Source organism: Solea senegalensis, linkage group LG1, assembly GCF_019176455.1.
Source record: "Solea senegalensis isolate Sse05_10M linkage group LG1, IFAPA_SoseM_1, whole genome shotgun sequence".
NCBI lineage: Eukaryota > Metazoa > Chordata > Actinopteri > Pleuronectiformes > Soleidae > Solea > Solea senegalensis.
In genome coordinates, this window is record NC_058021.1 from 21,167,340 (window position 1) to 21,194,559 (window position 27,220).

At 39.4% G+C, this 27,220-nt stretch overlaps 3 protein-coding genes across 4 annotated transcripts; 2 read left to right on the forward strand and 1 right to left on the reverse strand.

Moving 5' to 3' along the window:
* The first annotated feature begins 1,690 nt into the window (after positions 1–1,690).
* On the forward strand, positions 1,691–11,200 carry dcaf11 (ddb1 and cul4 associated factor 11). Its single transcript, XM_044041343.1, has 15 exons — positions 1,691–1,900; positions 3,382–3,571; positions 4,478–4,605; positions 4,763–4,881; positions 5,098–5,162; positions 5,303–5,403; positions 5,808–5,954; positions 6,660–6,714; positions 6,975–7,043; positions 7,495–7,552; positions 8,129–8,314; positions 8,462–8,615; positions 8,777–8,929; positions 9,138–9,244; positions 10,107–11,200. The coding sequence occupies exons 2-15, from the start codon at positions 3,396–3,398 to the stop codon at positions 10,182–10,184; spliced, it is 1,596 nt and encodes a 531-aa protein (XP_043897278.1). The 5' UTR covers positions 1,691–1,900; positions 3,382–3,395; the 3' UTR covers positions 10,185–11,200.
* Positions 11,201–11,962: 762 nt separating this feature from the next.
* Positions 11,963–14,916, forward strand: LOC122779767 (fat storage-inducing transmembrane protein 1). The gene is made up of 2 exons (XM_044042365.1): positions 11,963–12,522; positions 13,516–14,916. Exons 1-2 carry the CDS (start codon positions 12,068–12,070, stop codon positions 14,183–14,185), a joined length of 1,125 nt encoding a protein of 374 aa, XP_043898300.1. The 5' UTR covers positions 11,963–12,067; the 3' UTR covers positions 14,186–14,916.
* A 278-nt stretch (positions 14,917–15,194) lies between these two features.
* On the reverse strand, positions 15,195–23,790 carry psme1 (proteasome activator subunit 1). Of its 2 annotated transcripts, none has more exons than XM_044042387.1 (11): positions 23,570–23,790; positions 23,429–23,461; positions 20,427–20,489; positions 19,813–19,914; positions 19,180–19,237; positions 18,223–18,320; positions 18,048–18,116; positions 17,865–17,932; positions 17,011–17,065; positions 16,840–16,926; positions 15,195–15,442 (listed from the first exon to the last, which is right to left on the reverse strand). In XM_044042387.1, the coding sequence occupies exons 1-11, from the start codon at positions 23,606–23,608 to the stop codon at positions 15,362–15,364; spliced, it is 753 nt and encodes a 250-aa protein (XP_043898322.1). In that variant the 5' UTR covers positions 23,609–23,790; the 3' UTR covers positions 15,195–15,361. The 2 variants fall into 2 exon arrangements, with proteins under 2 accessions (XP_043898322.1, XP_043898315.1); XM_044042380.1 differs by lacking the exons at positions 23,429–23,461; positions 23,570–23,790 and adding exons at positions 20,906–20,938; positions 21,047–21,212.
* Positions 23,791–27,220: the final 3,430 nt, after the last annotated feature.

A 27,220-nucleotide genomic window follows, 5' to 3' on the forward strand; every position in this document is an offset into this window, starting at 1 on the left:
GACCCACAGATGGGTCATATTTTTCGTCCCCTGAACAAATTTATGTTTTTAATAATGTGAATGAAAAGAAGTTGCAATTAATTTACAAAACATACCTTGTACATGATTTGGGTACCAACTCAGAATGATATTAGATGTTCAGATGGGGCTCTAAATGAGTCATTACATCATGCACACATTTGCTTGTTTCAGAAACACTGCTCTTACATCCTGGATCACTCACACACGCCTCCGTGTATGAATATGTATATTGTGTATTTTTGGGGGATCTGCGATTGCCTGTTTGCATTCATTTGGGATTAAGTACTCACTTGTGATGACTGCAGGCTATTGTCTCTGGCAGCTGGTTTGTCGACCAGCTCATGCTATTCATTGTTTCTTTCATTTTTGTGGGTGTGACTTCATCTGGAGCAAGTCAAGCGGAGACAGAACAGTATTTTTGGACTATTGCACATGCGCACCGGGGACCTGCATTTGGACTCATTTATGTGTAACAGAGACTGCACGTGACATGTAACAAACATGTATGCTTGTGTTGATTTGGCCCATATTGTATATGTATACAAATATATATATATATATATATTTTTTTTTGTATATATGTATATATTTATTTTTAGTTTTTTTTTTATGCCAGTGTTTTCCATATGACATTATTGTGAGCACAGCCTCATGGACATGAGCAGCCATTTTGACATGTTTTAGCAGAACAAGCACAGGTGTTAGTGATCACATTAACGATGGCTGCTCTGTTCAGTCCATGTAAGTCAGAACAGCGTGTCAGTTATTGCCTGGGTCATTAAGGAAGGCTACAACATCAATGCTGCACTGAAGGCTCATCAGCACCACCTCATGTGGAGGATCTAATAATACCATAATGGCCAATGGCTATGACATCCTTAAAGATGTTTTTTTTTTCACAGACTTTCACCAGCAATAAACAATCATTAAAAACAAAATTTGAAACATTCATTTTAGAATTCTCTGTCATAATATATATGTATTACTGTTTTAAGTGAAATTCTGCCTTGCTGATGTAATTCTCCTGAATATTTAGTGTAAATATTTTGTAACATTACCTTTTTTTGAAGCAAATTTTGTTGTTTTCTTTTAATTTTCTAATTACATTATTTTTCAGTTAGTCAATAATGAGTAAATTGGACAGTGTCATTTTCGATGGTTCTTTTTCAGGGATATTTGTCGTAATTCAAAGTGTTTTTGGTGTTACTTCGAGAGCTCTATATTTTCTCATATAAAAGTTTGAGAACCACTGTCCTACACTAAAAGGAAAAATTGCACCATAATTGAAGTCACAATGAAAAGGGGAATTCAAAATATAAAATGGCATTTTGGAATTCTTTTGATTAATATTCACATAAGAAAAAAATAATGTACTAACAGTAATAACAATAAAGAATATTAAATAATATTATAGAAAGCACCAAGGTTTTCTAAATATGACTCAACATTTAATTAAAGTAAGTGCATAATGTAATGTAACTTACAAATAAAAATAACTATAATAAAATAAATCGTATAAAAAGTAAGATTTTAATCTCTGACTACCATTCCCAAATAACGAGTTTTACTCGTTTGTGAAGCAAGTAATTATTAAATAAAATAGCTTCTTGATTTTTGAAAACAAGTGTGTGTCACGTGACAGTGAACGGGCACACGCAGTTTTTTTTCCTCTTTCGTACGTTTGTAAACAACATGGCGGCTATCAGAGTGGCCCTGCTGGTTCACTGATAACACTGGTCGAGCTGTCACAGCTTCAGCTCTCCTGACGAACACGTCCACTGTCGGACCGCGTCCCACCGATGACAAACTGCTCTGTTGTCCCACAAACACACCGAGCTGGACCGACGTGCCACCGAGAAGGTCGTTTGACTGTCAGAAGGTAATGTTTAAAGCGTTAGCATCCTCAGCTAGCCCTTCGAAACAGATAGTGCGAGCGTACAGAGAGAGAGAGGGGAGGTAAGCAGCTCTGCCGCTGTCTCTGTCTGTCAACACTAACCGTTTCTGCTAATGTTAACCATAAATATGCAAACAACACATCGACTAGGATTTTGTAAACAGTGGATTTTGCAGGGCCAACATTTACAAGACTAAAGCTACATACTTTTTGCTAATATTGATATACTTACATTATATACAGTATATATGTACACATATTTATATGAAGAATATGTATGCTGTCATGACAATGGTTAATAGATTGTTCAAATATGAAAATAATTTTTAGTTGTAGTAGGGATGGACTATACCACTTTTTTGTGTCTGATACTGATACCGATATCACAAACTCAAGTATCTACTGATACCAATATTAGTGTGATACAGTCATTTTAGATCAGTTATGAACTATGAAGCTGTTAACAACATATTTGTGCGGAGTCATTTCTGTCCATTATTCGACCCAGTGATTTTGACCAGTATCGGGCCAATACCAATTCCCATCCCTAAGCTGCAGCTCTACTTATTATGCTATGTTTGGATAATGATAATAATAATAATAATAATAATAATAATAACAAACAGCTATAACTTGATACGACTTATATGTGCTCTACCTTGCTTCCCTCCCCCCTTTTTCTCCCCCACCTCTCCTCTGTCCCCCATTTTTCCTCTCACCTCAATGGATTGAGGCAGATGGGCGCACATTTTTGAGTCTGGTTCTGTCAGAGGTTTCTTCCTGTTAATAGGGAGTTTTTCCTCTCCACTGATTACTAATTATTGCTGATTGTGTGAACTCTTTCAATATTATTGGGTTTCTCTCAATAATATTGTAAAGGGTTCTGACTCACTATGTAGTGTCTTGAGATAATGTAATGTGTAATGTTGTGATTTAGCAATATACAAATTAAATGTAATTGAATTTAATGTTTATTAACATTGTATTATTATAAAAAGACTGACCTAAACAGATCTGATAACCACCTTACACTAAACAAACACGATTATACTGCACTTACTGTAAAATGACTGATGTGATTGAGAAATCAGTTGTTTGGTGTAAGGTCAGCACAACTTAACTTCCTGTCCTCTCAAGATGAGTACACACTAACCAACTGACTTCAGCAGATTTGTTTATAATGACAGAAAGACTGGGGATCACACATTTAACGACTGATTTGTCAAACCAACTGAAGCCAACTGAACATATAAAACATGTGAGTGTTACCCTCACACACTAACAGATTTCTGTGCCAACCAGCCATGCCGACTATCCCCAAGTAGTGACTAGTGCAGACTCTGCCCTACTGTGAATTGGGGCTAAAATCGGGCTTCACTTATTGCAGATATACAGTATGTTTACCTAATTAGTGTTTGACCACCAACAGCACAGTGTCGTATAACTTCACACCACTGTCTCGTCAGGTCTCCTTCAGTCTATGGGCTCTCAGTCCAGTTCTGGGATGTCTGGTGGCAGGAACTCCATCAGTGACAACCCAGCTGAGCAGCCTGAAGCAGGAGAACCCAACAGAAGCCGCAGGACGGCGGACAGACAGTCAGCAGCAGCAGAGGAGGACGTCGACTTAGCTGAAGTACTGGCTTATCTACTGAGGAGGTGACTTGTCCTACACTCTGACACTGACAACAACACTTCACTGAATAAAACAACAAAACCAGAATTCATTCTTGATGTCTCTCGCTCGTGCAATACGAACAAACTCACACACAATCAGAGGCACTTACCTCTCTCTCTTGCTTGACCACTTGCATGAGTGCACACACACACACACACTTAAAAAAATACATAATAATAATAATAATAATAATGATAATAATAATAATAATAACAATAATTATAAAAAAATAATAAATGCTTTGAAACACAAAGTTGAGCTTATGGGCTAACTGCATTGTGTGAACCGTGGTGAATTGACAATGGTTTGAATGTAACCAACATTTGTTTATTTAACTATAATATGTAACTATCTATATGTAAGTTTATACACTTTTTGTTTTCAAAAACGTGAAAATAGTGCTCATAACTGTCTGGTCAGTTATAAGAGTCTATTAAAATGACTTAGTAGAGGGAAAATTGTCAGTGTTTTTCTCCCAAGTGAGCACATTATTGAAACTTCACATGACATTCTCATGCTGCTAAATATGGTGGAGATTGAATTTCCTCTTTTAAAATTATTTGGAATTGGAAAAAACTCCATTAGAATTGGTTACACAAAAGCTTCAGGAAGTTGAAATGAAATGACTAAGTAGCACTTTTCCTACCCACTTCAGTTAGCATGCAACTGCCGTGAGTGAATGAGTCACTGATCCTTTACTAGTTGAGTGGAGGTGTTTACTGAAAACAGCACTGTATAATAGTTTTACTCACCATGTAGGACTAAGGTTGGTTTGTCATTGTAACACTAATTTGTTTAATGTAGTTAATATTTCAAGCACTTATATGATTGTTAGACTTCTGTTTTGTTTCGGGTTGTCAAACTGATGAGGAATTTGTGATGTGCAGGGGCCAGGTCAGACTGGTCCATGGCAGTGGAGCCACAGGGCTGCAGCTGGTCCAGTCATACTCTGACTCTGATGAGGACAGCGATGGAGCCTGGGAAGGTCGGCTGGGTGACCGCTACAACCCACCAGGTAACACCTCTTTCCCAGACTCTCTGGCGAGCTTACTGATTTGTTCGAGAGTAATTGATAGACATGCTTATTGGTGTGTCAGTTGTTGGATGGTCCACCAGTTTGGGCTCACAGGATGTTTGTTGTCATACATGAACTCTATTTGTCTGCTTTTTAGTGGACACCCAGCCGGACACGCTGGAAGTGGACCAAAGTGAGATCAGAACTCAGATCCTGCTGGCCACAGCGTCATCTTCCCTGAAAGGCCGACGTAGTTTCACCAACATGCTAACAGAGGTCAGACCAGACCACTGAGACACAAACAAAACACCAGAATAACAAACTGACAGAATTCTAGCACTAATAAATTGCAAGCTGTAGATTTGTTCTCATCGGTTTCATCCCTAGACTTTTAACAACATTATCTGCAACCCAGTGAAAAATATCTTTGTTTTAATCTCGGGCTACTGACTAATTTATTGTTTTTCCCTCAATGTTCTCTTCACATTTTAGAGGGAGTTAGGCAGATGTAGAGGCTCCAGCTTCTCTCATGGGGAATGTAGTCGTATACGCACACAGTAAGAGTTTCATATTTGAATCCACATTTTCAGAAGGTGATACAGAGACAGAATAACTTTTTTTTTTTTTTTAAACCTGTCTTGATTAAGCATTAACTTCTGTCTGTCAGCTGATATTGACCCTTGTTTTTTTTCCACAGTTATTTACCAAACTATGTGTCATACAAGGACACATACCAGCAGAAAGCCTTCTGTGGAGTGTACAGTGAGGATGGCAACATGTTCCTCTCTGCCTGCCAAGGTAAACAACTGATCCCATACAAGATGCCAGAGGAACTCAGTCAGATCACTCGTATGTATGGCCCTTAAGATCAAGAGATCTTAAGGGCCATACATACGAGTGTTTTGTATCGAGTGCCGCATCATTTTACTTAAAAATGTCTATTTATATGTTTTTGGTCACATTTGATAGCAAACACTCACTTTCTTATTGCGATGTTGACATTTTACATTACATTACATTACATGTCATTTAGCAGACACTTTTATCCAAAACAACTTACAATAAGTGCATTTAAACATTTGGGTACAAATAAGAGCTTCAAGTAAACCAAACTATGAAGTGCTAGTCATAAGTGCGATTTTTTTGTCGTCGTCGTCATTTAAAGGAGTATTTAAACTGACATATTTTGTTTTCTTTTTCAGACCAAAACATCCGCCTGTACGACACCAGCAGGGGGCGTTTTAAGTTACTGCGAACAGTGAAGGCTCGAGATGTTGGCTGGAGTGTGCTCGACGTTTGCTTCACTCCTGATTCTCAACATCTTCTCTACTCCAGCTGGTCTGACTATAGTAAGACTTTGTGTCCTGTCATATACGGTGCAGTGCAGTTACCCAATCATCACAGTGTTTTGTTTTTCTGGAGAGGTGGATTAGGCTGGCGGATACCCACTGAAAAGGATCGAGTATGTTGCTCATCTCCATTTATTTTGTGCATTTGTAACTTAGGTTTTTTGCACACAGGACGTGTGTCTTGGGTAGGATTTGACATAGATCTACATTCCTATGCATCATCTGGGAGTTTTTATTCAAATTGTTCTGCAGAGTAGAGTAGCCCTTTAGATGTAGTTTCAATTAACTACTGTTTTTGGGTTGTTGTGTTTTTCTGCCTGTAAGCTGACAGCTGAAGTGTTTACAGACCCAGAATAGCAAATCAGGAAGCTGTCATGACTGTCATGCCTCTGACTCTGGAGCACTAACATGCTAGCTGAAATCACACACAGAATCAGCAGATTGTTAAACTTGTTTGGTTTCGCTGTAAACAAGCAACACCAAAAATAATGATAGGTCTTCTTTGTGATGGCAGCACAACAAGATTACACTTAATTGCACTGACTTAAAACTGTCCTGGGTTCAGTTTACTTAAAATTAAGATGAATCATTATGATTAATGTGTTAAGTATTTTAAGCTCAATACTTCAGAAAACACTAATAATTTGGTAGTTTTCTCGCCCAGTAATCATATATTATTTCTGTGTGTCTGTGTCTTCTCCACAGTTCATTTGTGCAGTATAGACGGAGACAGTGAAAACCACCAGGCTCTGGACCTCAAGTTAGTGTTTCCCTCATAGTAACTTATAACATTATGGAGAAGGTAATCTATGATTCCCTGTGTTCATTACCACCTGAATGAATGACGCTGTCACATTCGCCCTCCCACTCGGTCTGTTCTTTTGTTCACCATAGACATCACTGCCAGTAAACTCACACACCCTTAAAACACATTGTTTAACAGGTGATATGTACCAGCTTTGTTGGTATGACATACCATATAATAGAGATTGTTGTTGCTATTTTTGTGTGTGTTTGTAGTCCAGATGAGAGGAGGTTCTGTGTGTTTTCCCTGACTGCATCCACAGATGGCAAAGAGGTCCTGGGAGGGTGAGTACACTTCACGTTTATGTTTTTCACGGCAGTGTGGAAATCAGGACTGAAATGTAAAACCAAGCAGCTGTTTTTTTTCTGATGGATGTTTGTTCCAAGTTGAATACGTTTTGTAGCTTGCGTTTTCAATTTGAAAAAGAGACCTATCTTTTAATATAAACGCATAGGTGTTCACTTAAGAGCTTGGGTGGACGAGTCTTTCTGGTTCTACACTATCGATAGCAAAGTAACGAACAAAGCTAAGCTGTTAGTTTAGCTGTTAACTGTGGCACTATCTTTGTGCCACATTGCCAAGAATGTTTGTATGACCATACTTTATGTTTTCTACGCCTATAATCAGATCGCTAGATAGACATGGTGCAGGCCTTTTCCACAAACAAATCATTTCAAGAAAGTGTTAGAGAAAGAGCACATGAATTACTTTTAACTGTGTCTCCTGTTTTTTCAGTGCAAACGACGGCTGCCTTTATGTTTTTGATCTTGAGCAGAATAAACGAACATTGAAGGTCAGTTTTGTTTGCGTTTTGCTTGCATTGCTGTATCATTGACTGTGTGTACTTGTTTCTGCTTGACAGCCACTTCAGCTTAACCTCATCCCATGGTCAGGCCTGCATGAGCTCACATGATATTTTACTCTGCACCCTGCCGTATGTAATGCAGTAGAAAAGAGTCCTGCTCTTTCTTTCACTCGGACTGTGGGGTTAAATCCACCTCCGTCCTACTCCCACAACCACACACTGTGAAGAAGTCAATCGCTGACCTCTGCCATCTGCTTCAACATGATGTGACACCTTCGATTACCTCTGTATTACAGTGTCTGCCATTTGCTCTGAATGATTTTGCCCATCTTTTCTTTAACATCCTTGTGTGTGTGTGGCTGGATTTAAAGGTCTGTTAACAAATCCCATGAAAAGACTAAAACCAAACTAACAAGTACTGTAACATATATCTATTCTATATTCTTCTGAGCCATAAAGCTCAGAAGTTTGTCACTCTGTTGCACTGGCTGCTTTCTTCCCATAAAAACAATTATTTCAGTCTTCTACAAACACTCTTAATGATGCTTTTTGTGTCTCCATCAGATCGATGCCCATGAGGATGATGTGAACACTGTCGCGTTCGCTGACGGCTCGTCCCAGCTGCTTTTTTCTGGCAGCGACGACGCACTGTGCAAGGTGTGGGACAGACGGACGCTGCGGGAGGACAGACCTCAGCCTGTCGGACAGCTGGCTGGACACAGAGACGGCATTACCTTCATCCACAGCAAGGTTTGAAAGATTTGACTGAAAGTGATTAATTACACGCCCAATTTAACCCCAGAGTAGTAATTTTAGTCCAGTACAGTGGCCTCAGCCTCAGATGCTCTGGTTTTAACTATCTGGTTCCTCCTCCTCCTCGTGTTGCGACTGTGCCAGGGTGATGCTCGCTATCTGATCAGCAACTCCAAGGACCAGTGCATCAAGCTCTGGGACATCAGGAAGTTCTCACCCAAAGAGGGCTTGGCAGCGTCCCGTCTGGCTGTAACTCATCAAAACTGGGATTACCGCTGGCAGCAGGTTCCTCAGAGAGGTGAGTTAGGAGGGAAGAGAGGTCATATGGAGGGATAATGGGAGAGGAGGTAAAGATGAAAGAACAAATAACCAAATTGACATCAGGTATATGATTACTGCATGAATTCTGCTTGGGAGTAGTCTTTATTTTTCTCTGTTTATCCATTTATTCCCTTTCAGCTCTGAAGAAACACAAGCTGACTGGCGACACATCAGTGATGACCTACCGGGGTCACGGCGTTCTCCACACCCTCATCCGCTGCCGCTTCTCACCAGAGTTCAGCACAGGGCAGAGGTTCATCTACTCTGGCTGTTCCACAGGGAAAATCATCAGTGAGTGTCACCACGTGCCTGTGTGCATGTGTGTCATTGTTACAGAGAGCTCACACATATGAGAAGCACCGAGTGCTGGAGGTGTCTTGTGCTGGAATATTTGATTGGCTGGTGCTCATGATGCAATGCAATGTCTGCGGTGTTCGTGCTTGTGCATCACAGCTCAATTATCCTACATTGATTTTAATGTGTGTTTGTGTGTGTGCAGTTTATGACGTACTGACAGGCTGCGTGGTCTCCAGACTGTCTGGCCATGATGCCTGCGTGAGGGACGTCAGCTGGCACCCGTACGAGGACAACATCATGAGCAGCTCTGTGAGTAATGTCAATACTCAGCTGGAGTCACATTCTCTCTCTCGCTCTCTCGCTCTCTCGCTCTCTCTCTCGCTCTCGCGCTCTCGCTCCGTTATTTCGAACTCCACCCCCCGAAACCCGTTGCAGTTCCTGTAAGTTAATGTAAGCGACTGTCACCATGGTTATTGCTCGTCCATAGAAATGACGAATTAAGACTCAGACTCATTAAAATATGCACTAATTCACTCTTTGCATGATTTATATTGTGAATATGGGTCACTATGTGTGTTTGTTTGTTTTTAAAGTGGATTCATCTATAAAAGCCCCTAAATCTGAGAATTCTGGAACAGTTTGTGCTGGCTTCATTTTATTTTGAAACCTCTTTGGTATTTTACACCAAACGGGCAGAAACAGAGACCTTCAATGGTGTTGTTACCCTCAATGCTTCGTAATCGGCTTCACTGGACTAACACTAGTGAATATACTGTAAACCAAAAAAGAAGATAGCTATTGCTTTTTTATGCTTTTTTTTCAATCTCTCTGCAGCTAAGCAACCAGTCGCAAATAGATAATCTGCTTCCTGTGCTTCCTGTATACAACGGCATTGTGTATATAGTGTATATGAGTGTGAAATGCATTACTTCTGGTCACTTCTGATAAAGAGCTCAAATGTTTGTTTTAGTTGAGGTAGTTTTAGACCTTTAAAAAGCTGTTTTAAAAAGAAAATGTGTGTGTGAGAGAGATTATTATATTTAACACTGGTTTAAGTTTCAGGTTTTATGTGGAAACTCCAAAATAATAGATTAAAAACGTTTTTAACTATGTTTTTAAGACAGGAAACATACAGTTTATCGCCCTGTCCTTCTCCTCTGTTTGTCCACAGTGGGACGGAGCGGTCCGAATGTGGGAGCACAGACAAACACATCCTTTTGACGAGGAGAGGAAGAGGGACAAAGACTGACGGCCAGAGAAAAGAGACGAGATGTCAGAGGAAGAGCAGTGCAAACAGAGGAAGACATTAAGCCCAGAAGGTCTGGGAGAGACTCAATATCTATTCAAATCAATGCTGGATATTAATGATCATAATTATAAACCCAGTTGTGCTCAGTTGAAAGACATTATAGCCTTGAGATCAGAGCACATGTAGACGGACAATGTTTTTTTTTTGTTTGTATCTTTTTCTTTTATTCAAAGGTTTTTATTTGGTCTGAAATTAACGAAAAAAAATTGCTGAAGCTACAAAAAAGCTCAGAACTACTTAATGTAATGGTATGCTAGTCCATATAAGAATCAATGTTGGACATGGCAGGGAGGATCTGCAGATGATTGTGTACAAATGTATAGTATTTTAATGATGTGTTGTGTTCAGGGAGTGTCTTTAGATTGTTGTTGGCGTGCTGATGTGAATTTCAGGGGCTGTCGTATTCACATTCAAAGATATACAAAAAAAAGAAAGAAAACAGCCCAGTGCTTTATTTGCCAAACACTAAAGCTGTTTTCGTGTAGATTTGTTGAGTTTCCGCCACTGACTTCCTGTTGCTCAGCTCTGTTTGCTGACCAGGTTTGTCCACACACTGTTAGTATAACTGTCCCGTCTCTCAATAATGTTCATGTGACGTCTCAGGTCTGAAGAAACTCCTGGCCTGAAGTAGACTTATCCTGCATCAGCACTCAACTCTGTAAATACAAGCCCTGAGCCAATAATAATAATTAAAAAAAGTTAATATTGTCAGTTGTTTAGTCACAAAGACAAAAGTAAAGAACTGCAGCAGGGTGAGGATCTGTTCATGCAATTTTCAGGTGCTTCTATCAAAGCCAGAATCTCTCTCAGATTATTTTACAGTTGCAATAAATTCTTTATTTACATATTCCACAAGGAAATGGTAATAAAAATCACTTTCAAGCTTTATCTGCAAAAAAAAAAATTGCCTCAGTTTCATAATTTGTACGGTGAAAGTAAACTTCTCATGGACATCACATGAGCTTCCTTTTTCTTCAAACTCCTAACAGACAGATCTGCTTTTATCAGGAGCAAATGGCACACAGCTGACACTTTTAGCTGCTGCGGGAACCAAAGCAAAGTCGCCTAAAGGTCGTTGTGATGACCAATGCAGTAAGTGCTCTAAAATTAGACTGAGATTCAGTGGCATGTCTGGATTCAATTACACTTATTGTTCCCGCTTAATACGGGTTTGCTTCCTACCAAAAAACCTCCTGATTGGATCATTAAAGTCTCAGGCACAGGGTTTTTCATTATCTGCAAAAGGAAAACAAGGTAGTTTGGTGTTTTAAAAAATAAATAAATGTGGAGTCATCAGTCATCAGAATGGCAAGTTACTATTATAGTGTTAAATTGGGATGCTACTTGAGATTAAAGTTAGATCTGCAGAGACAGAGTTCCGCATACATGTCCTCCAGCAGTGTTTTTCTGAGCATGAAGTTCATGCAAAGACTAAATTTATTCCATTTGAGAGCTTTAAGAGGCTCTGGCCTGAGGACTGGGGCATGCAAATAAAAGAAGTGAACATGCTGTGGATGAAATGCAGCTGTCTATGAAACCAAATGTAGACTGGCAGCAGTAAAACAAATGAATAAATCTGAGTATCCTAATGGGCTCCAGCAGCTGATGTGAAGAATGTAGGGAATAAAGGCGAGTCAGGGAGGGAGGGAGGGAGCTTACATGTTGGACTGGTGTCAGATTGTTGTTGAGAAGAATGGGGTCAGAGCAGCAGCAGCAGCAGCAGCAGCAGCAGCTTTAACCATGTCTCCACTTTTAGTCTGTGTTTGGGCAGAGGGAGGGGCTGCAGAGGGTAAAGGAGCAGATGGGTTGTATTTTTATAAAACATGTGCTCGTCCTGCATGTCTGACAGTGATAAAGAAGGAACGTCCCACACAGGAGCTGCTGTGACTTTCAGTCAAAAGACAGCCAGGCAGACTCAGGGACACCAAAAAAGAAATCTGTCAAAATCACCAGAGGTGTCCTTGAGAAGACAAGTGGACCAGAGGAACATGGAGCTGAAGACGGGAACGTCCTTGAATGGCCTCGCGCAGGCAGGCGTCACCTTGGAGAAGTTACACAACGTGGCGAGGGAGTTGACACTTCCAGGGAAGTTCATCCTCAGAGTCCTGGATGCTGCCCTGGAGTCTGGAACAAACCTGCTGGCCACAGTTTTGGGAAGTCAAGTGGTGAAAGGACATTTTCACCTCATGCTGTCTGTGCTGGTGCTGTTCGGGCCTGCACTCAGTCTCTGGGTGTCAAAGTTCAGCATCTTTGCCAACAGCCACCATTACCTGTACAGGTGAGAATCTGTGTCGACTTGTCTCTTTGGCTGTGAATGGGTGATCGTGCAGGTATTCTTTCATGGAGCCTTTAGAACACTAGATGTGAGACGTTGATACTAAACAGAGATGAGCAGGATTTTCAGGTATAAGTGTGTCACTCTTGAGTCCTCACAACACGAGGATACACTGTACAACATCACAACATGAATATAGTCAGTTTAGATCCTTAGGTCTGACAAGATCTGTCATTTTTTGTCATGTTGTTTTTGTTTATTTATTTTATCTAGAGTTGTTTCAGCTGTGTGTCATCTGTGAAATTGTGTTCTGCAATATTTCACCATATTTCTGCTATTTAGGGGGAGTTTATCAATGGTCACAGTGTAATCAATGCTTTACATTGTGGTGGATTCAATCCTAAGTAAAGTTGGGTGAAACTAAAACATTTCAGTTTTAATGTGTTACTATTTATTATTTATTACACATTAGATGTTGTTTTTTACAGGATGCATTGCAGCTGTATGTGATTTTTGTCACATATCGGGCAATCAAAACAAAAGTGTGCTTCATGCAAATCAATGTCATTTTAAAAGTCCAGTGTCGAATAGAATAAACTTTTTATATGACATTGAGCTATATCACCCTCTATGAACTGAAAAAATCAAATCAAACTCTAGCTCTGAGTAGGGCTTTTCATGTTTCCTGCAGCCTGAAGCCCTCTCCTATTATACTCTTAATGGGATAAAAGATTTTCACCTAGTTTCACTTTGCAACTTCACCCTTCAAGTATGGATTTTAAAGATTAAAGATACTTACTTTTAGCTCTTGTTTGTACCCAAATGTTGAAATACACTTATTGTAAGTCGCTTTGGATAAAAGCGTTTGCTAAATGACATGTAATGTAATGCAATGTAAAGATTTTAATGTGTAATATTTAAGAGTTTTTATTGGCAGAAATTGTATATACCACTTGCATAGGTGAGGTATAATCACAACTCATCTCTCCATCACAGGAAGTTCCTGAGATCCACCTGGGGTTGGACCTGGATCTTCACCGCTTCCTTCATCCTCCTCCTCTCCCTCTCAGCCCGACGCTCCCTCTCTCTTTCACTCCGCCACCTCTCACGGTTAGGGGTGGTGGGTTTGCTCTGGTTGGGGTGCCAGTGTCTCCTCACCCTGCTGGAGGACGCAACAGGGACCTGTTATGAACCCATGGCCCTCGCACAGGGTGACGCCCAGAGCTCCACGGGTGTACCGCTGCTGCTCCTCCACGAGGAGCAGACCAAGGCCTCCTGCCTCAGAGCCAACATGATGTGGAGGGGTTACGAAGTTTCGCAGGACGTCCTCATCCTCTGCTTGTGCTGTCTGCTGCTGGTGGAGGAACTGTCAGTCTTTGGCGCTCACATATCTAAAGCGAAGCTCCAGCAGGAATCACCGGGAGGCCCGTTGAGATTTATCTTCCTCCTGTGTGTAACTCTTCTTGCTGTGTGGATGCTCCTGCTGCTGTGTTTGCTCGCACACTTTCCAAAGTTCCCCTCCCAGCAGCTGGGGGGAGCTTTGGGCTACCTGGGGTGGAAAGGACTTTACCAGTGTTGGTACAGACTCACACCGAAATGGTGTTTTACTTGTTTGCCAGGAGACGAACTTGTATCCTCTGTGGATTCTGGCAAACCAAAGCACTAAACTCTGTGACCTAAGGACAGTGTGACCTTTAAAGCTCAGGATGTTTGAAAAAGTCTCCTCATTAGGTCAACTTGGTATATAAAAATAGATGTAATCTTCCAGTTCGGTTGTCTGGTTTAAAAAGTGAAGCCTCAAAAGTAGGTTTAGCCGCTGGAGGCGACGCTGCTGGTTTCAATGAATGCAAGTCTATGGGAAAAGGAGCCAACGTGATTTATAACATCAATGCTACTGAGGAGTAAATGGTCTCAATCACTACTTCCAGGTCTTCTTCAATAGAACAGGACATCAGACTATGAAGCAAAGCACATGTAGATTGACACCAGTGTGAGTGACAGCTGGTATCATCCAATAGGGAGCCTGGTTTACATGGCATCAGTCAAATTTTGACGCTACAAAAGGGCCGTTCAATTTGCAATCACTAGCACTAGACTACTTCCATTTTTTACACAAAGACTTATGTGTTTAAATATGTTCATGTAAAATCCTTTTCAGCCATAGAATGTATATTAAAATGGACTAAGTCTGCGTTTACAGTTTACAGTTTTTAAAGTGGAGCCCAAAGAGTAGCATATGAGCCAACAGTGGGCAAACTCTGCTGTTTGAGTTGCAGTCTGTAGAAAAATCATCCTACTTCTCACTTGATTTATAAATTCCAACGAGGAACAGGAGTTACGGGTCTCCTCCAATAGAACATGATGTCAGTTTTGTAAATGATGTTCCCATTTAGAGGAACATGCACATAAATAAAGCAAAGCACTTGTAATTTGACACCTGTGTGATTGACAGCTGGTATCATCCAATAGGTGCCCGGTTTCACGTGACATCTGTCGATATCTGGTTGTAAAAACTGACATGACAGAGGTCAAAAGGTTTGTTTTGCGACCAGAAGACTACGTCTATTTTTATACACAGTCTATGTTTACAACACGACATCAGTCTGGTAATACAAGGATAATATGGAAGTTATTTCATTTCATTACCTTCTTGGGAAAAATTCACTCAAGCAGGATTAACAGAATCATGTAGCTTTATTTTGTTATCTGAACCAAAACATGCATAATATGAGACGTTTTTGTGGATCCGGGTGGGTGTTTTGTTACTTGATGAGAGTGTCACACTAGACTCGCTGTATCCAGTCTGATGGCCTGTGTGTGTGGCAGTGAGCTGATATCAGCCTCAGTAGATGAGTGCTTTCCCGTCTCCTCTGGGCTTCTTAATCTTGTCATAGTTCTTGTTAATGATGTCAAACAGCACAGCCTGAGGGGGACAAAAAAAGAGAAAAGAAAAGGCAGAGACAGAGGGTGAATGAGGGACAGAGAAATAAAAGACAGCGGCTGCCAGATTCAGATGCCCCTGTATAATTGTGTGAAACAGCTCCTTTCATCATCACCTGCACTGCTGCGTTCATTAACAGCATCAAACACAGCAGGACAATATCCAGAGGATGGAGACAGACAGTGATTAATGTCCAGGAGACAGAGCGCGGATCAGTTTAACACAAGCACAGCAATTAGTTTAATTACCATCTCATTAAGGAGAAATAGATTCCATGTATCCACCTCTCCTGGCTGGAGTCAGCGGCTGGAGTCTTTTACAGTGTTGTAGTGTTGACAGTTTGGTAGAAAACGTGAATGATTTACACAGGGTAGATAAATGACTTTGGACACTATTTAAGTCAAATATAATTATGTTTTTGTCCATTTTCAGATGTTTCTCTGCACAAACTAGGGATCGTTCGCAAATCAAACACTCAATTTGAAACATTTCTGTTCGCAAATTGCAAAAGCTGTTATTGAGATCAGATTTATTCCCAATAAGATCGTTTGCTCCCTCATCATCCTCCTCTTCCTCACATATACTTCACACACTGGTTAAGTGAAATTAGATTAACATAGAGAGAGATACAGTGACTCACTTTAATAGTACTTACTTCACAGTTTAAAAACCATGGACTGAATACATCGTTAATACAACATTTTAGACAGAAACAGAAAAGACGCACAAATTGTTGGATTGAATGTACAGTGCGACTTTTTGACTTTGTTCATTCGTTTTGAAACCGTCCTTTTTCCCCCCCTCTTGTGTTGAGTTGTGTTCGAGTTTACTTTCTTTCGAGTTTAAAAGGAACGAAAAAGTTCCTCCCTTCATCCCACTCCCTTTCAAACATTGACTGGTTATGATATCATTTATTTAAAGAAATGTTACTGTTACTTTTTGTCATTTTGCTGCCTATATATTTTATTTTGTTATGTCATCATGTTGGAATAAATACTTAACTCTCTACTGTACGTCAATTAAAACAACACAGTGCATTCATGTTGGCAACAAAATCATATCTTTGAGATCCACCGCCCTGCATGTTTTAAAAGTTCCCGCTCCAACACACCTGATTCAAATTATCAGCTCGTTAACGAGCTCTGCAGAAGCCTGATAACGACCTATTTATTTGAATCAGGTGTGTTGGAGTAGGGAACTTTTAAAACATGGAGGGCAGTGGGTCCCAGGACCAGGGATGAGAAACACTGCTTTAGAGTCTTGTGAGTATTAATTATTAGTTTTGTTTATCATTCATTTATTTATTTATTTATTTATTCATCTACATATTTTATTTATCTAGAGTCCTGACAGTGAATAACACAGTGGGCGTGGCTTACGTATGTGTTGCGGATGTCGAGGACGATGAGGCGGAGCTCACAGTACTGATACTGGTCCAGCTCGTGGACCAGCTGCCTATAGTCTCCCTGCAACCACAAAACACACATCACAACTACTGAGTTTATGCCATAAAACATGTTTGCTGGTCAGGTCATAGTGAGGATACTGACCACGTGGGGTTGTTTGGAGGCTTTGGCCACAGCGTCACCTCTCTCACTATAGTATCTGAGAGAGAACAAAAACACAGGAGGAGTTTCTTGTTAGTCATTTTGAACAATCCTCAGTTTGATTAATGTTTGTTAAAATAACATCAGGATTTCTAGGTCCAATCAGGAACACACTGTACAGTTCTGGTTACAGAGTGAGTAACATAATGTGTAACTTTTACTGAACATGCTACAATGTTATCAGCTCAGTCGGGAATTCAACTTTCCTTGTGTAAAAAGGAGACAATTGTCTCTTTTCTCAAAAGTTGACGTTTCATCATCTTCCACAGATGCTAAAAGTCCCGTGGTTCTAGTAAGTAAGAGATTAAGACATAAAACCTTTTGGTTTTAAATGCACTTTCTCAAATAAAGTGTAGTTTAGCTCTCAAATCTGAAGCCGAGCCATCAAAGTACACAGATAACAAAAATCTTTTTTTGATGAACTGTATGAATGTTTGGTTTCAATTTAAGTTATCTGAACGTACTAAAATGGGATGAGTGGGTGTACTGATGGAACCTCAACACCACGTAAGATTAGTATTACACACATACTGTGGCTCCAACAGTCACTGCCAACACAATAGTGGCAGCACCCAAAGCTAAGATATTCCGGAGACACATCCTCCATCTTGATACAGAGTCACTGGTGTGTACACTGCAGGGTTGATAGAACTCGGCTCAGACGGTCATATACATAACCCCATTAGACAAAATGCTAGTGTTTATGTAGATGGGGGAGGACCGGAGCTTATAATTTAGGTAAGGGTAAGGTAAGGGGTTAGGAAATGCATGAAACAGGTTTGTGTGTGTGCTTTTACTTTGAAATCTGAGTTTGGAATCCCTCGACCTTGGTGCGCGTGTTGGTCAGCAGCTCAAACACTTTCTCCTGTTGGACAAAAGCAAAGCTATTAACAAACGACCTACTTCATTTGAACCTTAAGCCTTAAACATATCAACATTGAAGAGTAAGGAGAAAATTCAAATTATCAGCACTCGCTCACCTGCACAGCCACTCCAAAGTTGTTGCCATCTTCAATTTTAGGGATTTGGAGTTGCACCCACATTGACACCTTTAATGAAGAAAAAATAACTTGTTTTTCCTGTCACAACGGTTTCCCACATGTATCAAACTAATGTTGATATTTAGAAGACAAGCAGAACAAGAATGTGACTGACCGTGTTGAGCTTCTCCTTCAGTGTCTGGATCTGAGGCTTGACCTCCTGCAGGAGACTTTCCACCCGCTCATTGACACAGATGGGTCCACAGGAAGGCCCTGGAGGACAAATGATCACAAAAAAATTACTACATATATATAATAAAAATGTATATTAAAAAACAAATACTAATCTATGCTGCTCCATCAGCCTGTACACCTCCCTTTGAATTAAATATATTTAAATTTTAGACAGAATCAGAAAAGATACATGCACAAATTGATGGATTGAATGTACAGCGGGACTTTTTGACTTTGTTCATTCATTCATGCAACTGTCCTTTTTTCCCTCTTGTGTTGTTTTGTTTCTTTTAAGCTTTGATTTGATTTTTTTCTGAGTTTAAAAGCAACAAAATGTTTGTTCCTTATCCTCCTCCCTCTCAAACATTGACTGGTTATTATTTAATTCATTCATCATGTTGGAATAGATACTTAAAACAACACAATGCATACATGTTGGCAACAAAATCATATCTTTCGGATCCATTGCCCTGCATGTTTTACTTTCAAAACATGCAGGGCAGTGGATCCCAGGACCAGGGTTGAGAAACACTTGTGATTATTAATCACGCAAGCCTCCTACAAACCTAAACCATGAGAATATCCTTATTATAGTTTGTATTGTGCTGATGCCTTTTCCACCTGACCATAACTACCATTTCAGTAACTTAAAGCTCACAGTTTTCCTTTTATTAAAGAAAATGCCCCATAGGCTGGAAATAAAACATGGATACAAAAAAATCTCTTTAGGGAAAATTAGCCTATTTCCAACCTGGTTTATAATATCATTAAAATCTCTCGCTAGTTTCAGCTATTCTTCAACAGAACATGATGATCAATTTCGTAAATATGTTGCTACTAAAAGGAAAACAGATGATAAAGAGGCTTCAATCGCCACTATCGCCATCTTCCCACTCACCTGACTCCTCGTCTTCTTTATCGCTGTCCTTGTCCTTCTTTCCCTCCTTCGCCTCTTTCTGCAACAGAACAACAGGAGGAACCGGGTCAGGGATTTTACATTTTACGACAAGCGTTGTGTTGTGTGGCTAAATGAAGATGTCAGATTTTTCTAGGCTTTTCTTGCATAAGAGCGCTTTTCTATCACAAATACACATTTTCCTCTCAGTATAACCCCAAGCTCAGAGCAAATCATTTGGTGTTCAAGGCCTGCAGAACACATCACCATTTTACACGGAGCATTTGTGTAAGCACAAAGACTGAGATGTCAGTTCAAATTCCTTTTAAATAGCACTCAAAATAACAGGCTCCCTCACTGACCTTAGGAATTGCTCAGTGATTGTTTGTCATTGTAAAACATAATGGTTTTGTGCTGATATATTAGGATAACTTGCAGTAGAGGTTTTTAAAGTAGTGCTGCTGAAGAAATTCAAGTTATGACACATGTTATGTTTATATAATCTAGGACCTATGTTGATATATTGAGATTCCAGTTAAATGTGCTTTTAAAACCCCTTAGTGCTTCCTCAACAAGCACATTATCACCAGTTTATTATCATTATTTTCAGTTATTTCAGACTACAGTGAGACTAACCTCCTCTTTCTTTTTGCGCTTGGCCTCCTCTTTCACCGGGTCAGGGATCGGGATGTCCAGTGGTGCTTTCAGGGACGCCAGGTCATCACAACTGGAAAAGGTCTAACAGCAAACAGATGTTTCTAAATGCTCAGTCTGTTACATAGAGTAGACAACTTCAGTGTGCCACTTGTTTGGTTCACGATTTACACATTATTTTGATATGGACGGCAGATAAAACATATTGTAGCACCATAAGAGAAGGCCCAAGTGAAAAACCTATTTAGTAGCTGTGGGAAACAGAGACACAAGATTATAACAATATTTAAGTCACGATACGAGTTTTTACGATATTGCAAAATACTGAGTATTTGCAAAGTCATATATTGCGATATACTTACACAGCTCTACTGAGAGTGAGCATTTGGCACCATCTAGTGTACTGAAAGGGGAACTGATTTTTTTATGCTATGCCACAAAGGTTTTACATTTATTTGCAACATCAGTTTTTTTAATGTAACTGAAAGTATTCCAAAAATAACAGGAACTGAAAGAATGTTCTTTTTTTCTCAGTTGAGTCGTCTACACGATGCCAAGACACATGAGTTTGCTGCAAACGTGACAAAGATTAATACCTTCAGCATCATCTGCAGCTCTTCAATCTTGTGAGGGAAAAACTTTGAAACCAGCTCCTCTGCCTGGGTGAAAATTAAAAAGATTATTATACATGTCATTTGTCATTTTATTATTATCTGACACAAGTCACATCAACATGAAATGATTGATTCTATGAAAACTATATATTTCTCCAGGTCCACTGTGTAAGAATTGGTGACTTCTAAAGGAGAGACTGCAGATCATAAAAAACTGAGGACTCCTCTGCTCACCCCTCCCTTTCCCTAGTGTGTCAGGTCACTACGGTGGCCTTCAAGTGCAAGAAGGTGGCCTCCATTAAGCAAAGCCCTTTCTTAAGTACATATAAAAGGTTTAGTCTAAAGCTACAATAGCCGAACTATATTTAAACTAGAATTATTTGTACTGATAGTATATCATATTTATGCCAATAACCCTTCCTAAATGTTACACACTGGACCTTTAAGTGCTGCTCACTGACCTCTTTGGTGAGTCTCAGGGAGAAGTCATCCACCTGTAAACGGTAAATCATTTAATTTCCACCAGTTAGAAAACACAAATGTTAGAAAAGTGAAAACTGCTGCTGCTGATTTCTGTACCAAACACACCAACGGCTGCTCACCTGTTTCTTCGACTCGAGGCGAATATCCAGAGCAGCCATCTCGATAAACAGTAAGTAAAACTGAGAGAAAGTTTATAAACTCGCTGTGAAGTCAGCGGTGAGCAGGGATATCGAGGATCGTTTTTTATCGTCTTTATTTGACACAAACACACGACACGAAGAATTACTCAGCAATAAAAGCGAAAATGAAAGCACAGTTCCGTACTTTCCCGTCCAAAAAAATCTGTCGTGTTGCATTGTGGGATATGTAGTTTTATTTTCCATTTCCTATAACCAACACCCCTGATAATAAACACAACAGGCAGTCTCACATGAATATGAAAGTGTAGAGTCACAGTATTGTTTCATAAAATTGTGGATTTTAAAATTGTGCCTTTATTGTATAACATATACAGATTTTACAATGGGCATTTCACACATGTGACAATAATATTACATGAGCATATAGGTGACATTCAAATATAGATTATTAATATAATAATTTCGTTTATAAGCACATTTTAAACCATACAACACCACACAACAACACACCCATGATAAATAGATGGATGGGTCATATGAAACAGCTGACTGTTTCATCATTTCTGACTGTGTCCACCAGGTGCTGCTGTTGTTGCAGTTGAGGCAAAGCAAACTGCCCTGTGTCAAATTACAGGATTATGATAGAGTATACTTATGTTGCGTGTGTGCACTTAATCTTCATATCATGTTTATATGACACTATGTATCAACCAGAGCATCTTGATCTTTTTTAAGACTGTGTCAGGTCAGTGCACACAAAAACACAACCTCCAGCAGCAGCAGCAGCAGCAACACCAAACGCTTGCTGTGTTAAAACCTGCTGTCCGCATTACTTCAGAGTTTTCCCAGCCTCTGAAACAGAGATATTTTGAAATGCTGCTAAAATGGACTAAGACTTAAACTTCTGCCCATCAAGACTAAGACCCTTTACTCTTGATGGGCAGAAACCGAGATTGAAATGATGACACAGTCACTAACATTGCAGTCACCCATGCTTTCCCCACAGAGAGCTTCAGTTGTGAATTCACTCCTTCATCTTTAAATTACTTTGGGTATTGCCAAATTCTCATCCCTCTCCCATCTTCAGCAAGAGTAAGGAGACAAATTGTGTGCAAGCAGTCTGGCTGTGAGTGGTTCAAGGGAAGTCCTCTGCCGTTGCAATGATCAGGCACAGTCCAACTCACTGAATCACTGAATTACTGCTTCTTTCAAATATGATCTTTGGAATTTGTTGTGCTTTATTGTTTGTTATTTTAAAGTAATATGCAACTCTTGTTACTGTTGTTACTACATAAACCTTACGGTGGATCAGCGGTAGAGCAAGTCGTCTTTCAAATTGAAGGACCAGCTCCAGCTAGTCTACATGCCAATGTGTCCTTGGGCAAGACACATTAACCCCACGTTGCTCCTGACGGCTGTGTCAGCAGCGTGTGAATAGGTGTGAAAGATGTGTGATAGAAAATATGAACGTGTGAATGAATGGGTGAAAATCTGTATTGTAAAGCAGCTTTGAGTGGTCATCAACAACAAGAAAAGCACTACATAAACACAGACCATTTAATCACCTTCTTATCAGTTACAGCTCATCTACAAGCAGTGAGCGCAGAGTAGTAAGAGGCCCATGTGGTCGACATTAAAAAAAATGTTTTAGAATGAAGCTGAAGTGTGCGTGCGTGTGTGTGTGTGTGTGTATGTGCATTTATTAGAAATTTCATGGACCAACCACTCAAACATGCAGTGACAGTGATGTTGTCTGATTTTCCATAGCACCACCACTAATAAAAACCTGCCAATGGACCTTGTTCAGAATTTATTGCAATGTGGAGGTGCATGTTTACAACAATAAAAGCTCTTTTTACTCTCATTATCAGTGTCTATGGAATCAGGGAAGATAATCCAGATCATCCAGACGCCCAGAATATGAACAAACCCGTGTAGGTGAACTAAGGTAAGAGAAGAGTATTTTTTTCAAGCTTTGTCTAAGGGGACGCCCACAGTCAGAGTTTGAAGACCTCCACTTTAGCTGATTATTGATCACTGTAGGTCCAAAGAGGCATCTCCCCTTTGGCCCAGTACATCATAGCCCTAAAGGAGAGACTGCAGATCATAAAAAACTGAGGACTCCTCTGCTCACCCCTCCCTTTCCCTAGTGTGTCAGGTCACTACGGTGGCCTTCAAGTGCAAGAAGGTGGCCTCCATTAAGCAAAGCCCTTTCTTAAGTACATATAAAAGGTTTAGTCTAAAGCTACAATAGCCGAACTATATTTAAACTAGAATTATTTGTACTGATAGTATATCATATTTATGCCAATAACCCTTCCTAAATGTTACACACTGGACCTTTAAGTGCTGCTCACTGACCTCTTTGGTGAGTCTCAGGGAGAAGTCATCCACCTGTAAACGGTAAATCATTTAATTTCCACCAGTTAGAAAACACAAATGTTAGAAAAGTGAAAACTGCTGCTGCTGATTTCTGTACCAAACACACCAACGGCTGCTCACCTGTTTCTTCGACTCGAGGCGAATATCCAGAGCAGCCATCTCGATAAACAGTAAGTAAAACTGAGAGAAAGTTTATAAACTCGCTGTGAAGTCAGCGGTGAGCAGGGATATCGAGGATCGTTTTTTATCGTCTTTATTTGACACCGACACACGACACGAAGAATTACTCAGCAATAAAAGCGAAAATGAAAGCACAGTTCCGTACTTTCCCGTCCAAAAAAATCTGTCGTGTTGCATTGTGGGATATGTAGTTTTATTTTCCATTTCCTATAACCAACACCCCTGATAATAAACACAACAGGCAGTCTCACATGAATATGAAAGTGTAGAGTCACAGTATTGTTTCATAAAATTGTGGATTTTAAAATTGTGCCTTTATTGTATAACATATACAGATTTTACAATGGGCATTTCACACATGTGACAATAATATTACATGAGCATATAGGTGACATTCAAATATAGATTATTAATATAATAATTTCGTTTATAAGCACATTTTAAACCATACAACACCACACAACAACACACCCATGATAAATAGATGGATGGGTCATATGGTGTTGCACGTCTGAAATCACACAATCACCCCTTCGATCAGATCTGTGTGGACAGAGCCAGTCTGACACATGCAGGCAAGAGCAGAAAACAAATACAGGATCCTGAAAGAGGTCAGAGCCACTGAGTGTAAACAAAGTCTTGATCATGTCACTGTTACAGCCTATCATTATACCAACATACTCTGTGTTACACCACAGTGAGTCGTCAACCTCTTGTTTATCACATCCGGGAGTGAAAAGACCCCTCATACATTGACTTAATTAATGTGTATGGATCATCTTTAACAGTTTTTTTTGGATTAAATTCTAAAGTCTGCCATATATCTATCTATCTATATATCTATCTAAATATGGTGTTTACACTGGTCGATACATGGTTGAACTTAAGGGGGCAAAGGCCATGTTTACAATGCGTACACCATTAGTTATAAATTCAGGAACTTGACTGTGTGGTGTGAGTGAATAAAACTGTAACTGCAGTGTTATTCTGCTCAGGTAGACAGTTGAGAAACCCTGAGGGCAAAGGTGACGTGTGTGACGAGCGAGTTGTGCAGGCTGATGTGGAGTGAGGTGGAGAGATTTGAGAACGTGCCAGTGGTTCATCGCAACACTTCCTATAACATACTGTCGATATTAACTGAAAAGAAAGAAAGTACAATATGTGTTATTGTGCTGTGCTGGAACATAAGTTCCATTTTAACCTTAATTTAACTGAGGAAAATCCCCAAGAAAGGTAGCAGCACACCACATTACTGCATTCCTTTATAGAAACCTATTTGGTTATTAACTTGAGTCTAATGCTGTTACTTTTGTAACTGTAAGAGTTACAGTTGTGGTTACACATGCATATGCTGTGGTCATAAAACTCAAATGAGGTTGACTTCATAATAATGTTAGTACAAAAAAAACGATTGATGTTGCCATTTTGACTCCATATATATATATATATACATATATATATGTCCATATATTTAATTGTCCAAAAACAAGCTTTCCCAATATTCCTCATTGAGACTTAAATGACTGCAGAAAGACATTGTCTATCATTATTTTTTACTGATCATGTAAGAACATGTGTTGCAATGCATGTCACTGTCTGATTCTCTAACATGCATGGTACATTTGTACTATAGAAATCACAAATGATTTATGTAAATCTAAAATGTCAAAGACTTTGAAGATTTAAATTTCATTTACCACTTTGGTGTTTTTATTCATGAACAGTTAATCAATGAAGCCTAAGATTATTCAGTAAGTTACAGGGAACCTGTGGATGAGTGATCAGCCATTTTGACCTTTAAATGAAAATATGATCCCTTTAAAGTCACAGCTGTGTACACTATAAGTCAAATGACGGAATACAGTTAAATGATTAATTTTGTTTCGCTGCCTCTCTGCTGCATGTCTCAATGACACCTGAATGTGTGTTTGGTTGACTGCTGACTCTGCAGGGCCTATCAGAGACCACGAGGCAGGAGAGTTTTGGAGTTTAACCGCACATGTTGGACTATTGAATCTCTCTTTATCGCCTACTGTATCTACTGTACAATCTTATGTCCAACCCACACGTCTTTACTTATCCACCATGTCACAGCTTGTGTGAGTGTGTGTGTGCATGCATGCATGTGTGAGACCTTTATCCCCAGAATGAAACATTAACAGGAAATTTGACTTTTAAATTCACGATACAGGGACTGTTGTATTTTACAACTTGAAGTTCAGCTGACTCAGATCTGAAATCCTAAAACTTTCACTCATACAACAACAGGCTTATCAGTGTTGTAAAAGTGATTGTTACAAACTATGCTCCTGTAGGAAGGAATATATAAATCAGTGGGAAAGCACTGCAGCCTCCAATGGCCAAACAATAACCAACTTTTGTCAACCTAATCATTGATTATATAAGTGAAATTATTCACCACTTATATACTGATTGATTAGTAATCAATCTGTATATAAGTGGTGAATAATTTCAGCTCACTCTCATTTACTAAAGCTAAAAAGCCAATTTATATACTCTCTAACTTGAAACCAGTTGGTTTTATCCTCTCGTTCATTTTCTTGGGATGTATTATTTCAGAAACTATGGAAAAGTCAGGCAAAAACACTGGTGAAGGGAAGGATGAAAGCATGTGAAATGATACATGACACAAATAAACTTTCAGTATAAGCAAAGATTAAACATGGAGCCCTTTTAGGCCCATTTTCTTTCTGCACACAGAAATTACAGGGTCAAACCAACAGAATGTGTAAACAACATTCAATGTGTTTTGTCTTGAGGAGAACTGCTCAGCAGTGTAATATGTATAATAACGGTGATGAGAGACTCTTGAAGTCACATACATATAATAACCCTGATGATATCAACGTGGTCATCTTTGAAACTTCAAGTTGGTTTAATTGAATTATTTTAGAATTGTTTTAATTCATTAAATGGAAGTAAATGTACGTGTGTGTGTGTGTGTGTGTGTGTGTGGAGTTTCTTCTCTCAAGATCCACAAAGACAATAAAACAACTAAGTAAATAAAACAAATAGCAACAATCCGTGAACCCATATAGAAATGTAATACAGAATGTGTGTATGGGTAAGTATACAAACAATCAAAAAAAAAAAAAAAAGACTTTAAAATGACTTTAAGAGTCACTGAATATAAGTCTATAATGTGACTTGGTAAATACGTTTGTAGGCCTTAGACTACATGTTCATGATATAATTTAACTGTTGTGCAGTTAGCATTATATTCAATTCTAAGTGGTGTTAAGAAAGATTTGAGTAATAAAATGATGTGGTGAAACCCGAAAAAAGAAACAAGCTTATTCCCCATTTCATAAAATGTAAAAGACAAGTGTTGTTATTATTGAGTATGGGTATCTAACCGAATGAACCAACTAATAAAACCGTTACAAAACAAAATGTCCCCCATTTACAGTACGTAACAGCATCACTGTGTTTGAGTTGTTTAAAGTTAGCTATAGCACAGTAGTAGCCCTAAACTAATGTTTTTTTCCAGTTATACAAAACACCAGTTTTTTTCCAGTTATACAAAAACCCAAAACTTCAGGCTAAACTTGGATAAATGTGCTAAACACT

What these genes read in the sequence shown, in the direction of transcription:
- dcaf11 (XM_044041343.1), top strand. Translation starts at nt 3,396, where the DNA reads ATGGGCTCTCAGTCCAGTTCTGGGATGTCTGGTGGCAGGAACTCCATC. An exon ending in TGACCGCTACAACCCACCAG is followed by an intron (nt 4,606 to 4,762) that starts GTAACACCTCTT and finishes TCTGCTTTTTAG; the next exon opens with TGGACACCCAGCCGGACACG. An exon ending in TTACCTTCATCCACAGCAAG is followed by an intron (nt 8,315 to 8,461) that starts GTTTGAAAGATT and finishes CGACTGTGCCAG; the next exon opens with GGTGATGCTCGCTATCTGAT.
- LOC122779767 (XM_044042365.1), top strand. Translation starts at nt 12,068, where the DNA reads ATGTGCTCGTCCTGCATGTCTGACAGTGATAAAGAAGGAACGTCCCAC. An exon ending in AGCCACCATTACCTGTACAG is followed by an intron (nt 12,523 to 13,515) that starts GTGAGAATCTGT and finishes TCTCCATCACAG; the next exon opens with GAAGTTCCTGAGATCCACCT.
- psme1 (XM_044042387.1), bottom strand. Translation starts at nt 23,608, where the DNA reads ATGGCTGCTCTGGATATTCGCCTCGAGTCGAAGAAACAG. An exon ending in GCCTCGAGTCGAAGAAACAG is followed by an intron (nt 23,462 to 23,569) that starts GTGAGCAGCCGT and finishes TACCGTTTACAG; the next exon opens with GTGGATGACTTCTCCCTGAG. An exon ending in ACTTTGGAGTGGCTGTGCAG is followed by an intron (nt 17,933 to 18,047) that starts GTGAGCGAGTGC and finishes TTTGTCCAACAG; the next exon opens with GAGAAAGTGTTTGAGCTGCT.